This window comes from Coloeus monedula (assembly GCF_965178545.1).
Source record: "Coloeus monedula genome assembly, chromosome: 13".
Taxonomy (NCBI): Eukaryota; Metazoa; Chordata; class Aves; order Passeriformes; family Corvidae; genus Coloeus; species Coloeus monedula.
The window spans coordinates 13,754,289-13,770,702 of record NC_138793.1 but is presented as its reverse complement, the minus strand read 5'-3'; the positions used below and the strand labels follow the sequence as shown (position 1 = coordinate 13,770,702).

The window sequence follows — 16,414 nt, the reverse complement described above, 5'->3', positions numbered from 1 at the left end:
GCTAACAGCACATCTTCAATCACACATCTTTAGCACCCTAAGTACAGAACTAGGCTATCCCGGTGTTTGCTGAAAGCTGTATTAAATAAAAGGCTATACTTCACTGCAAATCCTGATACTTCAGTATCTACCAACAAAAATATCAACCTTTCTTCAGGAGAATAAGAGTGGAATATTTATTTGCTTGCTATGAAGTCAGACATTTTAATTGCTACTTAAAATTTACTTCAACCATCCTACCTTCCTGCTGCATCAACAATGTTGACACTTGACTCAGTTTATTTACTAACAGATTCCAATACTTCATTAAAGAGCAGGACCAGGAACAAAGCAGTCCTTGAAGTGGCTTTCAATACAAGTTTTAGCAGTGAAGGAGATTTACAGGTTGAGGCTTAGCCCGAACTACTTTCAAAATTGCTAAAATGGGTGAGAGAAGTGCCCTGAGCAGCATGGCTCACTGCACCAAATTACCCAACAGTGGGGGGAAACTAGGAGGAGCTCCAGGACTCTGCACCATCGAGGTCATGACAGAATAGCTGCTCATTCCTCTTTGGTAACACCCCTGGTTGAGGAACATCCCTGGGACCCAGCTTGGCATCTGCTGCATATGGCCACATAAGCTGCTGTGATGGCTCCAGGGCTGTGCCCAGTGATGGGCCACACTAGAGCCCCACTCTGTTCCTAAGGCTACCTCAGCCTCCACTTCCCAGTGGTGCAAGAGGTCATCCACTTCGGACAACACTGCTACATCCTCCTGAAGCAGCGTTTTAGAGGGGCACTGATCTCCTGCAGAAAGGGTATCACAGAGTTATGGAAGTTGTGCCCAAAGATTTCACACTAAAAGCTAGTAGATCTTTTAGCAGAACACAGAATCACCTTATCAATGAGCTGTAAGGCCTGGCAATAAGCAGAACTACACAACTTGTAGTAAAGGGATCTGCATTAAATGACAAAAGCCTGCAAAGAGGACCAAAAGGTGAAATTTAAAGAGGATAAAAAAGGGAACATAGATAGGTGTGTTCCACATACGTTACACACCAGGGCAAGAGAAATACATAAATGTACATGACACTCCTGCCTTGGATATATCTCTTAGGAATGAGGTAGCAGTTCCCAAAAGGTAGGAGAGAAGCATTTTGCTCAGCCCACCACACACAGTTCTGATACTGGGGCTCTTCAGCCCTGAGGAAACCTCACTGGAGCTGTGCAGCCTCCAGACTATGCACATCTTGCCCCCAAACAAAACTGTTCCCTGAGCTTCTGAGGCCCAGCTCAGATCTGCAGATGCCGCCTCTCCCAAGCACACTGTTAGTTATTTGCAATCTGGGGCGGAGGAACTCACTAAAGCGGAAATTGTAGAATGCGGAGGATTACATCTAAAAGCAAATTGAGAACAGGGACATCTGAATTTGCCGTGTTTGCACGTTCCACCTTTCCCCGAGGTTAAGGAAGTGGCAGAGGAGGATTTGCTTCTGTGCATTTCAAAGAGACATTAGCATTTTTCTTGCAAACTGCCCCAGCACCAGTATCACCTATGCTAACATCAGGTAGTAACTGGGAGCAGGAATGGAACACCCTAACAGGTGCTGCTGAATATGCCCCAGTGTGGCTTTTCAGCCTATTTCTTGAATATTAAGATATTTTCCACCCACAAAATAGAGGAATTCTTTCCAGAGCTCCAAAGTTTCAAAATTCACTTTCATTTAGATGCTAGTCATTAGGAAAAAACAGCAGTCATATTATCTGTGAATGGAACCAGTGTAAATTTTAAGCCACCAACTCAAAACAGTTCACATTTGACTTCAGACTTTATTTCTATTTATATCTGAGTCTTTCTAAGTTAGACTATATTTGTGCAGAAAATAAGCTCACTGATATTGGAAGTAAAGGAAGAGAGTTAAGAGACAAGGAAAAACCTGCAGACACAGCAAACTCAGATGCCCCAGTTCTGAACATGTATTTTGACATAATCTACAATATCTGCTGGAACAAGCAAGCTCCTCCACCTCACACAGAGCAAATTGTGCCTCTGCCCACTGCTGCTGAGGTGCGAACTTCACATCTGAATTGACCCAGTAAAGCTTAAGCTTTGTTGTTATTTATAGTTTCAAAGTGGGCAAGATACCCACAGTTTCCAATCATAGTAGCAAAATGACCTCAACAAGACAGAGAGAATTTAACCTACAGAACTGCCTTGCTGGTAGAGTCCATTTGTAGGACATTTGCTTTGCTTTGTAATTTTATCTCTAAATTATCTTATATCTCTGAGGGTTTAATGGGGCTAGATAAGGGGATGGCTTGTTTGGATCTCAAAGCAATCAAATGTAATTGAATGGATTAAACTTTTTATAGTGCCAGCTATAATGTTTAAGAAATATTGCCAGTATTAAGATACTTCAGCTGCCCTTTGCCTTCAAGAGTTTATTTGGTTAGTTTGGGTAGTTTTCCTGGCGATTTAGGTTGTTTCTTTTGCTTTACAAACACTGAGATAACAAGGCTTGCTTTTTTCTTAAACAGCAATGCCCAAGTTTAACATCAGCAGACCTGAGGCACGAATGTCACTTATTTCAGTCAAATCCCCAGAATCATTTGTATTGTCTTTCATTAAAAACAAACTCCACACGTACCCAAGAGGGGTCCATCATTGCTGAAATCTCCAGCAGTGGCCAAGATTTATTCTTTGGAGCAGTGAGAACATCACGCTTATTATCTCATAACGAGCTGGACCTGGCTAATTTTAGACAGAAGAGATGGGAACACTGAACAAGCAGCCACTGGACTAATGAGCAAAGTGTCCACCCAGCACTCAACACGGACTAGGTGTTTCAAGGCCCAGTCCTGAGCAAGCATGAAATGAAGCCAGGTTCAGCTTGGCCAGGGGAATGGATACCCACAGCACAGTTACTTCCCGGCATATATCCCCCAAGGCCCACAGACAGGCAGAAGGTGATCCTCTTTTTTCTGTTCATGGTGATAGATGCTCATAGAGATGTGCACTGCAGAAATAGAAACTTTTGAGCTGACCTTTCCATTTCACAGAAGAGAAATGCTTGTCACTTCAAAAGTATTAGAAATGCCTGGCAACCCTGGGCTTGCCTGACTATGGAATTACACGAGTTTGATACAAATATTAATGAAATTTTATTTTAATCAATGGACACTAATTTAGCTCCATTAGGAGGTCGCTAAGACATCAGGTAAAATGTGACATTTGGACACTTGAGAAGCAGCTGTGTGTGCAGCCAAATGGAGTCATGCTGCAGCTCTTGGCCACATAATTTGGGACCGGGGCAAGCATTACAGTGGCAGCACGTCCCAAGACAACCAGCTCTGGATCTGTTGGCCCAGAGGGTGAAACATGCTCTAGCAACACGGGTCTGTACGCCAACCCTTTCAAGAGTCCTCACTCCAATATTTCAAGCTGGGTAATTTTCCTAGCCAGGGGTCTCAGGGAATGAGAGCTGTTGAACTGGAATGGCATGTTCCACCCGCCCCCGCCACACACCCGCTCCTCCGTGTGATCTGCATATCGAGCTGCAGCTTTCCAGACTCAGCAGAGCTGGGGAAAGCCCACACCGGGCCCCGTGCGGTTACACACCGCCTGCCTACAGTCTGGTGCAAAAGGCAGACAGCTGAACTGCCCTCCCAATTCCTTCTGAAGTAGCACAGCTCCAGCTCAGGAACCCAAGCATCAAGAAATCTGGGTAATACCTGCTTGAACATTCCATCTGAGTTGAAGTTAGATGCCTAATTTATCTGCTCTCCCACTCAAGTTAAACAGCTTCTACTTGAAACACAATCAAGCTGAAGAAAGCGTGCCGGAGGGGAAGGCAGGGAAGAGGGGTGGAATCCCTCAACTCTGCTGTTTGCTGCCTGAAATCAGTTACCAGCACATATATTTGTTGATCTTCAGGTCCCATTACATAGCTAGTATTTTACTGTGGCATCCATTGCTGCTTCCTCTTGCCACAATCATCTTCCTAAAGCCAGTTTTCAACTATGAAAGACTTGCACAGTTAGACAAGTCTCTCTGCACACATTCTGCACACCATGAATGTAGCGGGTGGAGGTCACCAGCAATCAGATTAACTGAAATTAAAAGCTTCTTACAATGGAACTTTGCTCTGTATCAATGTAAATTTGCAAAGAAATTTTAAACAAAATACCACAATAAACCCACCTCTGAAGAGAAAGCTCATTTCATGCCATAAAAAATGACAATTTAATCACTTCCCAGTATTTTGTGCTATTACCCCAAAGCCTCCCAGATGTACTTATCAAATCCTGCCTGATAAGTAGTATTCAAGCAGTACTCCTTGAGGATTTTGCTTTCAGTTCATGTTACCAAACACAACCACACAAACATCCAATGGCCATACCTTTAGGAGATGATGCCCCAGAATCTGCCTCTGGATGGGAGTGCAGAGTGGTAGGCTCTTTATGCCCCTCAACAGGTCCTGAGGACAGTGGTCCAACCTCCAATTCCTCTTCAATGGATTCCAGTGTTTTTGAGGCTGTAATCTTCCACCTTTCCCCATAAGAAAAACTTTCCTGGTTCTCCTCCTGTCCCTGCAAGTCCTGTACTGCAACACACTCTGGATTCAGCACAGAGTTCTCTTCACTTTCACAGCCATGGTTTTCCACCAGTCTTTGTGGTTCCTCAAACCTCCCTCCAGACCTCTGTGTTTTGAACTGACTTGAGTCGTCTTCTTGTGCATTGGGACCCAACAAGTCACTGTTATTTAATTGTTCTGCCATCTGATCCCCCTCTGCTGACAGGGCAGTTCGGAGCAGTATGGCTTCTTCAGCCTTTTTATGCTCTTGCTCTTCACCATCTGACAAGGCTCCATCCACTGGAGCTTTCACAGAACAGTGACTATGACTAGTCTGATTATCATTTATAGTCAACATTTCTTCAGACTCTTTCATTTCCTCTTGGCTGTCCCTTGTTCCCACCTCAAATTCATCTACATCTCCTTGGTTCTGTTCTGGAGGATTTAACGGAGAACTGGTATTTGCTTCGTTATCACTGCAGCAAGCACTTACATCTGCCACGTTCCCTGAAGGAGAGCCTCTCTCCACACCTAAATCTGAATTCTCAGGCAATGCAGTGACCTGCACTGGCTCAACACTTCCACTGACACCCTGGCAAGAGATATCAGAATCTTCCTTCAGTGTGCAACATGGTCCCAAAGGCCCTAGGACAGACACAGGAGAAGCATCCATCAGTGTCGCCTCCTTCTGACCCTCCATCAGTGGTTCTGTGCGTACTCCTCGCATCACCTCCTCTTTAGCAGCAGTAGCATCTAGAATCACTTCTGGGCTGTGCTCCAATGTTTTAACACCAGCATCTTCACTAGGTCCATCATTTTGTCCCTCCATGTTTCCAGGGACACCAGGCACTTGTGCTTTGCAGCTGATACCATCTCCAGCACACACATCGCTGTAGCTGCACAGTGCGTATCGCCAACCCAGTGAGTGCTCACTGCGAGTCTCCTGCACTGCAGATGAATCTCCTGTGCAGCAAGCAGCAGACTCAGCCACAGGAAAGTTATCACCCATGCTTCCAGGATCAACCGGGTTCAGCTGACCTTCTGGAGACAGTTCTCCATGTGCCATCATTTTGTTGCCTTCCAATGGAACGACATTTTTGAGAACTTCTGTAGAAGTGCTCAGAGCGTCCATTTGACAGTGCTCCTTCTGCATAAGTGCTGACTGAATTAAGTTCTTGGAGTAGGTGCTATCCTGTATGACAATAAACCTGTGCTTGCCTTTAGACTCATTCACTCGTGCTCTGGGCTGAGTTAGATAACTTAACGCCAGTGACTGGGTTAAAGATCCTGTTTGTGGCCCAAATCTGGGCAGTGAAACTTCTGCCAGCTCAACGTACTCCCCTTCAAGGTCACTTCTCAAGCTCTCTTGAGTCACAGGACTTGTACAGACACCATTGACCAGAGATTCACTTAACTTTGGAGCTGTGCTGCTAATGACAGGGTTGTCCTGATTTGGACTTAGTTCCTGTAGATGAGACCTCAGGTCTGGTGAACCACACTCAGTAAGGTCCGTGGGGAGGCACAAAATCGAACGTTCCTCTGTTATTTCTGGAGAGATGATACTGTTTTCAATTATTTTTGGTTTATTTATAAATTCAGGATTAACCACTTTATCCCAGGGGACACGAAATATTTTGTCATCTGTGGTTAGTAAACAATTTTCCAGTGCTATACCCATCCGCTCTCCATTGAACGTACTCAACCATTCCAGAGTAAAAATAGAGGTATATGAAACTTCTGGAATCACCACTTCTTCTACGTTATGCTTGTCTTTTGCCAAACATTTCAATACAATTCGTGGAGGCTGCTTCAGAGAGGGGACCACCTGCAGGTAGAAGTCACCAGGCTTCAAGATTCGCCAGTCAATGGAAGCTAGCTGGATTACAATCTTCTCTTGAATACACAGGGGCCAGCCTGCATGGCGAAACAGCAATCCGCAGTACGGAGCCTATGGAGACAAGAGAAAGTGTTTTCAGCACCAGGAAAAGACCTTAGCTCAAGCTTTTCAGTAAGAAAGATCAAGAAAACAGATGAACAGAGTTTTTCACACTGAGGTCTTCTCTTTAAAAAGCAGAAACAAGAAAAGCTACCAACACAAACCAGCTATGCAGAACAGGTGGGGAAAAGTTACACTGGGAGGCTGCAACCTCCCAGCGAAGGGAAGAAGATACTGCAAAGATAAAACAGGAGATAGGAAGCAGCAAATGAAGAAAACACAGCAGAGCCACAGAGAAAGAAGGCAGCAAGTCCCATCAGCAAGCTGCAAGGAACCACACTTAACATACCAGCGATTTCCTCATTCCCAAAACATAGCAGCACTCAGGCCATGCCTCAGACAAATCCCACCCAGGTAAAAGAACTGAAGTTTCATCGCTGAACTGAGTTGACTCAATTATTTACAGCTTTATCACAACTTCAAAAAATAACTTCAGTGCTTTGAACTTGATTCTGTTTGGGTAAGATTTAAATTAAGGCATGATATAAGCCATCAATTCCACAATTAATTTCATCTTTTTCTGTACGACAATTCAGATTCAACTAATTCAAGTATTTTGCCATATAGCAGAGAAACCAGAGAACTGAAAGGAACTTCCTGGATCCTCCCACACCTTGAAACAACAGGTACCGGCATAAAGCAATTTCTTTCTTATATTCATCAATCCTTACCTTCAGCCCAGCCAGATTTATAACTCTCCTTGCACCTGAAACAAAGTTGCTCACAGGTTTGGAAACCAAATCACCCTTCATAATCAGTAATTCTTCCTCCTCAACCCTGTAGCTTATTTTCTGGATGTGTTCCCATTGCCTAGACTTATTAACCCATGTCACATCACCCTTAGCATGTGTACCTTCATCATCTCATCGGTGTGCCTGAAGTATCTCCTTTGTAATGCCCTTTTCTTTTTCTCAAAACCACGTTTCTTTGTTCCATTTGTTCATTGTGCAAAGCATTGCAAAACACTATCTATAATGGCACCAGCACTTGTGCTAGAAGCATCCCTTAAAGCTAAGATCCCACACATCTTCCAGTCACACCCCTACAGTAACCCAGCCACCTACTGGTTTTTCTTTTCAAACTGATGAACTCCAGTTCACAACAGAAATTCTGCCTGACACTTTGCGGAGGCACATGCTTGCCCTCTGAGTCTACTGTTACAAAAATTTAACTACAAAGCTTTAAAACTCATCTTGTGCAATGCATTTATCACCTTCCTCTTCCAGGTTATTGTTTGTTTGTCCTAGGCTGGTTCCACCACAAACATGCCATACATACTCTTACTTTTTATGCCAAGGTCCTGGACGAGAAGCACTGTGTGTTTCATGACTCCTGCCTCCAACTCTGTTTTCCCTGCAGTACAAACACCCTCCTTTTCACCAGTTTACAGCCATCTTGCAATTCTTGCATAAACCTCAATCCCTTTGACACAGTAATTAATCTTCCATATGACTCCATAATAAATCCTTTATGGCAGAGATTAAACAATGAAACTTATCTCTCTAGAGAGAGCTGGTTTATTAAACAGGCTGGTGTGACACTACCTGCCATGGAGCAAATCACATGAAAACGTTATTCAGTTTTTCATGGGTCAGTTAATTCAGTCCTTGCTCAGTGTACTGTGTTGTAGGCTCAGCTTGTTCTCTGTATTTTGTTACTAGCCCTGACTTAACAGATTCAATAAAATCCCTGTTACCAGACATTCAGCATTATATGGTAACTTCTTCCGTATTCCAGGACGGAGATCTGCCAGTCCTATTTCTTCAAAATAGCCAAGTTCAGTTACAGCAGTTTTACTTCTGTTCACTTACTGCTACTGTCCTACTGATGTACCTTCGTGCTGTATCACTACGAAACTGAACCTTATTTTCGTTTTTGTTTACTTGAAGGATCATATTAATATTACCTTTCCACTCTAACCTCGACTCAGAGCAGACCCACCTCCCCTTCTTTCCTCTTTCTATTAAGTTAGAACCCAAAAGCCCTATAACCTAACTCATAGTTGCTTGTACTTCCCTCAAAGGCACAGCTAAGCTTTCCAGTCTGATGTTCTCAGGCTTTCTGATCTGCAAGACACAGATGCCTCTATCAGTTAAGTTCCTTTCATCCACAGCACAGTTAAACTCGGCAAACCAAGAGTCCACCTCTTGCAGCAGTTTGCACAAGCTGCTCTGGCTCCAGCAGGCCTTAGGCTAAATGTACTTCATGGACTTTTATATCAAGCTCAAGACTCACACAGCACCTCAGTCAGTAAAGCTTGTGGCTCCTACAAAGTGCCCAAGCCAAGTATTTTGTACCTAAGTTTTAAACTAGAGCCATTTGCAGTTTTCCAGAAGAGACAATACCATGGCACCCTACACCACACCAACCCCTCTTCGCCCAGTGGAGTATCTCCTAGTAGGTGTATTAAGACCAAGGGTCTGTACCAAGGGTCTTTCAGGGGAAGAAGATGCAAATAAAGAAGATCAGTTCCCAAACTATAATAGTTTATAGGACTGAAAAGTGAAAGACGCAATCAGCAGCAGCATAAACATAAAGATGAATTCCATCAGTACATACTTGACATAGAGATACGGTTAAAATTTGGATGCAGAGTAACCCACTGGAGGGCCATTCATACATTAAGAAATTCAAAAACACAGCCCCACCGCTTAGATGCTTACTTGTCTGCCTACTGACTCATAAGGAGAAAACTCAGCAATAACATCACCAAAACCAAAATGCAGAATGCACTGAAGTTCCTGAAAAACCCTACAAAGCCACAGTCTAAACTGCATCAAGAGGCAGAGTAACATCCAAGCAGGAATGCAAGTCCCACAATAGCCTAAACATTACAGAGCTTTAGAACTTTAGAAGTGGAGCATCCTCATGCTGCTCCTGCTCCAAAATGCACCTTCAAAGGGAAGTTTATGTTAAGCGGCTTATTACAGTCCTTTTAAAATTTCACTTTAAGGCTCAAGGATTTGCTTTTCTCTTGTCCAAACACTACTGAGCCAAACCAGGCTCATCATAGGAGTGCCAGAAACACCCTCTACACCCAGTGGCAGCAGCCAGGAATAAAGCTGCCTCTGAGGAAAGAGCTCAGCACCAATGCCAAAAACGGCACAAAGGTGAAATCTTCCAGAGCTACAGGGATGGTTAAGCTGGAACAGACCATTTAGGTCAGGATGTCACCTCAAGGCCAGGGCAAAACCTGTTTTTTAACTTTGTGCTAAGCAGAGGCAGACCCCCTTGGAACACCCCTTCCAGTCCCTGAGGAATCACACACAGAATGATGATTTTAACACACCCAACTGAAGCCCATGAACTTGTCTAATACTTCATGAAGCCATTTACACTTTTGTCACTGCAGGGGCTGACAAAAAATCCAGTCCTCTCAAGACTCGCTACAGTAGTCATTCAGACAGGAGTTAATTCTTTTCCCTCCAGTGCGTTTAGGAACTGCTCACACGGAGCAGCTGAACTACGAACTAAGGAGGAAGCATTGCTTTTGTTTAGACTCTCTAAAAGGCAGGCAAGACTTCCAAAAAGCAATTAGTAAGAAATATTCCTCTGTGATTTCAGACTGTAAAGAAGGGGCATACAGTGGAGGTGTGGGGAAGAGTCCAAAGCAAATTAAATAAATTTCATCAATAATAAGTAATAAATTTAAAAGATCAAACAAGCAGACATTTAAATAAAATATGGAATAGCCTGGGCCCAACTCTAAAGAGGGTACAAGGTACCTAGGGCTTCCCTCTATCTCCCTGTACTGCCACTCTGGAAGTCAAAAATCATGCGTCAAGGCCAGAAAAGGTCACAACCAAGTAAAAAAGCATTTTGCTGACAACTCTCCCAGACATTTCACACCTCACCAAAAGCCCCCAACACCTAATGCTAAACCCTGTGCAGCCCTCCCTAAAGGCGGCTGCCCCACCATCCCCACATCTTGTGACTACTGGGCAGGCCAGGGAGTGCCAGGCAGGCCTCCAAGCACAGCTCGTGCCTCTGCATCACCTCCCCAAACCGTGCTGCACAAGTAGGACAACCCCACCGTACAGGTTTCTCCCTCCCACAGGAGGCCTCGGACACCCCCACACCTCCATGTCACCTGAGCCCATGCTCCACATCAGCCGGGTGGGCCACCAGCACCCTGAGCTCCTCCAGTGCCCACTGCCCTCCTATCTCCCCCATCAGGAACCTGAGCTCCCACTGCTCTCATCTCTCCCTCCTCAGGACACCCAGCGCCCACCGGCCTCACCTCTCCCTCCTCAGGACGCCCAGTGCCCACCAGCCTCAGCTCTCCCTCCTCAGGACCCTCAGAGCCCACTGCCCTCACCCCTCTCCCTCCTCAGGACGCCCAGAGCCCACTGCCCTCACCTCTCTCCCTCCTCAGGACGCCCAGAGCCCACTGCCCTCACCTCTCTCCCTCCTCAGGACGCCCAGAGCCCACTGCCCTCACACCTCTCCCGCGTCAGGGCCGAGCACTTCAGCGCCTCGTGCTCCAACGGCCCTCCAACAGCACAACCGAAGCCACCCTGCCCGTCAAGGCGGCCCCGCGCTCCTATTGGCTGCTGCAGCCCCCGCTGTCCCCCCATTGGCTGCCGGCCGGCCAAGGCCCGCCCCGCCGCCGCACCCGTGTCCCACGCGCCGTGCCCCAAGGGCAGCGCGGGCCGCGGTGGGCGCAGGGCCGGCCCCGTGCGCTCCTCAGCCCCCAGCACCTCCCCTTTGGGACAGCAGCACTGTGGGCCCAGCTTCCTGCTGCTTCCCCTCCCCTCCCCTCCACTGCCTCACCTGCCAAAGGCACCGCTGGCTGCTCGGAAGCTGCCGGAATCTCGAGGAGTGGGGAAATTGCTACCTTGGCTTCTTTGGCGAAGGGAGGCGTTTTGGGGAAAGCCGTGAAACGTCCTGAAATAATTACCAGTTTGTACTAAAGAAACAAAAGGCTTTCCGTTTAAGGGGAAAAAACACCCGATACATCATAGAGTTGGAAGCTGCAGCTACAGATACTGATGGAATAACTTCTATTCCAGTGTTCAGAGTGGGAGAGAAAGCAAGGTTATGCACCACCTTGGATCTTCCTGGACTCACAAAAGCAGGCGGCTGGCACCAAGCTGGAGGCTGGTGACAATACGGGGTGACAAAACGCTGCACCAAAACACACACTTTCAAGATGCCCAACTCACATGGATCCATCCTGTGTGATGAGTCAGTCTCTCCCCCCAGTATTTCACTTCCTTGAAGCATATGAGTGACTATTTCAGCCTCTGTTCTGTATTTTTCCTCCTCCTAGAATTCCTTGCCCTCTACCATGAAGACTGGAATTGAAAGCCTTACCACACACCCCCTCTGCATTCAGAGACAAAAAGGTTAGAACGAACCCACATTTTAGGTTGGTTGAGTTGGTTGGGTTTTTTTCATCTTGCAGACTTCGAGCCAAGTTTTGTGATGGAGGTGTTTGACTCATTGTTTCTAACATTTTAGACTCCCAACAGTAAAGCACGTTAATCTTGGACTCGTTCTGGCAGTAAATGTAACGTGACTCCTCGGGGCTACTGAGCCTTGTGACCGTTCCAGTAACCATCAAAGGGGAGCTGGAGTTCTGGGAAAAATACCGACTGGCAGCATTTTGCCCCACACATCATCCTGCCAGTGGCGGGAGCCTGACAGCTTCATCCACAGGGCCAGGGAACAGCTGGGGTCAGAGGCCACCTGAGTCAGCCACATCTAGCAAACACTTTGCTAAACCTTTTCCTGTGAATCCCTTAAGCCCTCGGTGCTCCTGATTATGGAAAGGGAGAGCACTGCTCCACACCCGATCTCTGATCTCTGAAGGGTTAAGCTTAAACAACAATTTCTCAACTGTTTCCTAATTGTCTGCCTGCCCTCCCACCTAGGCTGCCATACCTACTCAAGCGCTTTTTGCCAGCCGTTTTGCATACGAGAGCAGAAAGAAAACTCTCCAAGAAAGACTTCACAGGCCTTAGAGAGCATGATGTACTCACACAGGCATCCTGCTGAATGCACTGCAGGATGTGCTTGGCTGGAATCAGGAAGTCTATGAGGTAGTGCAGTCCATCCCCACGGTACGTCTTCTCCACCACATCAAAAACTTGGCACAGAACAGTGGCTGCGGTAGCCTCAAATGGAGGGTAGAGTGCTGATAACGTGCTCTGAATGCAGCCGTCCAGTGATTCCGAGTCCTGCCGAGAGAAAAAGCGTTAGTGGTACCAGGGCACAATTTGCCCAACACCCAGGAGCGCAGCCATCTCCAAATGCAGGAGGAACGAAGATCAAAGGAGCCAAGTGCTGTCCTTTCTAGCTTCTTTTGGCACCAGCAATTCCAGGTAAACACAAAAAAGCTCTCCCAAAACGGGAGTGGAGTGCTCACAGAGTGCTGCGCACAGCGGCGAGAATTCCCAGCTTTTGCTTACGCAGCAAGTCTTTCTCCTGCCTGCGCGGGGTGGGGCGGCTGTTAGACCACACCGCCGCACGTGAGCGAGACAGTCATGGGGTGGGCGCATCACCAGCCCCGTATTTTGGGTACCCTCCTTGATGGGCTAAGGGCTGAAGCTCCTCAGCCTCCTGTGCTCTGGAGTTCCAGCACAGGATAAGGTGCCAGAGCTGTTTGGTCCCGTGGAAAGTCATTCACCAGTGCAACTCCTCGTTATTCAAAGCTGTTTTCCTCTCATGAAAGGTTCCACTCCAGGTGCCAGGAATTTTCTGCAGTGCGAGATGCCTCACATCAGGATTCACACACTGCGTGTGAACAGGGCTGCCTGTGGTCCCTGAGCACACCCAGTGATACCTAGGATGCCTGTTCAGGGGGATCAGAAGCAATCCCTGCATCCACCTTCATTTGGGAGAACCTGCCAGCCAGAGCCTGCCCAGAGTGTCAGGACCAATTCCAGTGCTGGAGGCCAAATTCTGAGTTATTGCATGGGTGTAAATCAAGAGAGCTTGCCAAAAAAGTAACAATAAAAAAAAAATATAAAGCTGTACATAATCTGGAGAGAGGATCAGGATCCCTCCTTTCTTTTCTATTTTGGAGGGGATCCCTTCGGCTAACTTACAGCCAGTGGGAATAAGTTTTGCTACAAAACCAAATGAAAGTTTACTTAAGTGTCTGGCCAGATCCTCATCTGATCTAAATCCACCTCCCTTCACTAGAAACAAGAAAAGCACTTCAGCTGCTGGCCCAGAAGCCCTACAGCCTCCTGTAGAACAGGAACAACTGCATGGACATGCCTGAAAACACACTTCAGTCCCACGGCAAGATTGGGAGAGGAAGTTAAACAAAGCAGTGCCACAACAGCTTATGGCACAACTCGGGAACAGTAGAACAAGGGGATCAGGAGGAAACAAACCATTTCACTGCTTCCACTTCATGGCAGCACATCACTGCAGATGCCTCCACTGGCCTGAGAAAGTTCAACAGTCTCAGAGCATGCCTGAACTGACCTGCAGCCCAGCAGAAATGATGCTCCTCACACAAGCCTTCCCATCTCTCGCAGTTTAACAATCTCCAAGTTCCTCCTTTAGAGGGTTGGGTGTTTTAAGCACAATATAAACTCCCTGCTCTGATGTAAAGCCGCCTTGTAGGACAGCCTGTGGGACTGCACGGGAGAGGGGAGGATGCCAGGTGATGCCTCCACAATCCCTGCCTGCAACGAGCTGGCAGAACTCTGGTGACAGGCAAACCACACACTGCCTGTGGGACAGTACTACTTCCTTACCTTTTCTGCTGCTTCTCCTGATGTCAGCAACAAGCAAGGCCAGATGGCAGCAGGCCCTAAAGTGTCCACATCTTTTCTGAGAGACCAGCTGCTTCCTGCAATACTCCTCAAGGCCAATGCAACCAGATAAACGGAGGTTAAGGAGCTATTTTTCATACTCATGGAATCATGGATTATCCTGAGTTGGAATTCTTAATCCAATATTCTTAACCCAAGAATTCCAAAAGCAGTAGCCCTATGTGCATACTACCAAGTGCTGAATTCTAGGGATGAGCATTTAACCCCAATTCAAAATAGGAGAAGAAGGCTGTTTTAAACAATTTACTTTCCATTCAGAAGAATAATAACCTCTGTTGACACCAACCTGCCCCAGCAAGTGCCTGTGACCTAGTCAGACAAAAGTGGCCTTCACACAGATGCTCTCCCGCTCCACCAGTCACCTGCTTGGGCACTGTCACTGTAGCATTGCTGCTGGCAGCATTTGACAACAATCTCCGTCTGACCCTCCACAGCCCGCAAGTTCAAAATATCAGTCAAAACCAGCAGGAGTTGGTTCTGTGCCATCTTCTGTCCCCATGCCCTGCTTGAGCAAAATTCTTTCAGATATCAATCCCTCCCAAAAATAAATCTGTTAAATTTACTGTTGCAAATAAAACAAAGAAGTCAAAATATTTGCACATGAGTCAGTGCATCGCTCTAAGGTTCTCACACCATTCCTGCTGCCTTAGCCTTCACAAAACAATTATTAACATTGGCACCAAATCAAAAATCTTTTATATGGTTAAAATAAACCAGGTCGTACATTATCCTTTCTTTAGTAAAATACAGAATAACCATGGCCTGTAGCCATTGCAGAGGGCAGTGCTAACTGCACTCCAGAGCACAGAGGCTTTATCTCCCTCTGGCTAGACTGTACCACAAAGCCATTATAGCTGTGTGGGTCTCTAAGGGATAGAGAGATGGTTTCAACCACGACCTTTTGGTAGAAAGAGATGTTTGCACCAATCTCTGCTAATTCTGCAGGAAAAGCCCCAAACAGGAAGTAGATTCCCACATCCCACTGTGCTACGTGGGATTGTAGCACCAGCATCCTTGGGAGGCTACAGAACAAGGACGGATGCAGCCTCTGTGTGTCGCAGAGGAACGTGGAGGTGACGCTGCTTTTCTGTACTCCCATGCAGGATGGTCACGCAGGGATAGCTCCTGTCTGGATGGAGGGTGAAACATGGCAGAAGGTAGAATATGGCAGAGCTTGGAGCCTCCAACAGCAACAGATTCTCCTTCAATAAGGGACTCGTTAACCCAGCTCACAATCCTAGGAACAGGGTTGCTTATTCGCACTAATTAACTTCTCAGATTGCAGAGAGGCTGGAGGAAAGCACCTCAGCCAGGACTGCAAGAGGCCCCAAGGTCCTGCTGTGGAATGCCAGAGCACAGATGGGCAGCCTCACCCATCTGCAGGCAGGGCCGGCTGCGATGCACATCAAGGAGACAGGGTTTGCAGGCACAGAGAACTCATATAAACCAGAGAAGGGGATAGTGCCCTGTGGTCCTGAGGCTGATAAACCTGAAGTCTAGAGCCCATCTCACCTACAAACAACATCATGGAATCATAGAATGAGAAAGGTTGGAAGGGACCACTGGAGGTCATGTAGTCTAACCTCCCTGCTCCAGGGTCCCCTAGACCATGCTAGGAGCCCCCTAGACCCCTGCAGGCTCCCCTAGAGCATGTTACTCCAGACAGCTTTTGAATATCTCTAGAGAAGGAGACTCCACAGTCTCTGGGCAACTTGTTCAGAGGTTCCATCCCTTATCTCGAACAGGCGATGTAACCTCCAGCAGGCACGAGGAGAAACTTCTGTGACCCAGGATGAGTGAACAGCATCTCGAGAGCAGGAGAATGAACTAAACCTAACAAAGATCCACAAGAGGGGGCACTCCTGCCCCAGCACCCTTCCACTACAACCACCCCACAGTGGCCCCAAAGAGTTGGCAGAGCCTGGCACAGGAGTTTCCTGAAAAAACAGCCTCCTTCAGGGACTGCAAATTTCAAGTTTCCCTGCCTCCAACACTGTTGCCACATCCCTCTCACAGGAAAGGTCCTGGACATGTGCTCCTTTTCAGCCACTGGGCACAAACACCAACAGGAA

General features: G+C 46.9%; 1 protein-coding gene across 4 annotated transcripts in view; it reads right to left on the bottom strand.

The window, feature by feature from the left end:
* Positions 1 to 16,414, bottom strand: part of PLEKHG4 (pleckstrin homology and RhoGEF domain containing G4) — an 86,335-nt gene that overhangs the window by 59,622 nt on the left and 10,299 nt on the right. For all 4 annotated transcript variants that reach the window (XM_082289926.1, XM_082289927.1, XM_082289924.1 and 1 more), the window contains exons 2-3: positions 12,534 to 12,731; positions 4,380 to 6,501 (exon numbers count right to left, since the gene is read on the bottom strand). In XM_082289926.1, the coding sequence (XP_082146052.1) occupies positions 4,380 to 6,501; positions 12,534 to 12,731 (2,320 nt within the window). The remainder of the gene's footprint in view (positions 1 to 4,379; positions 6,502 to 12,533; positions 12,732 to 16,414) is intronic.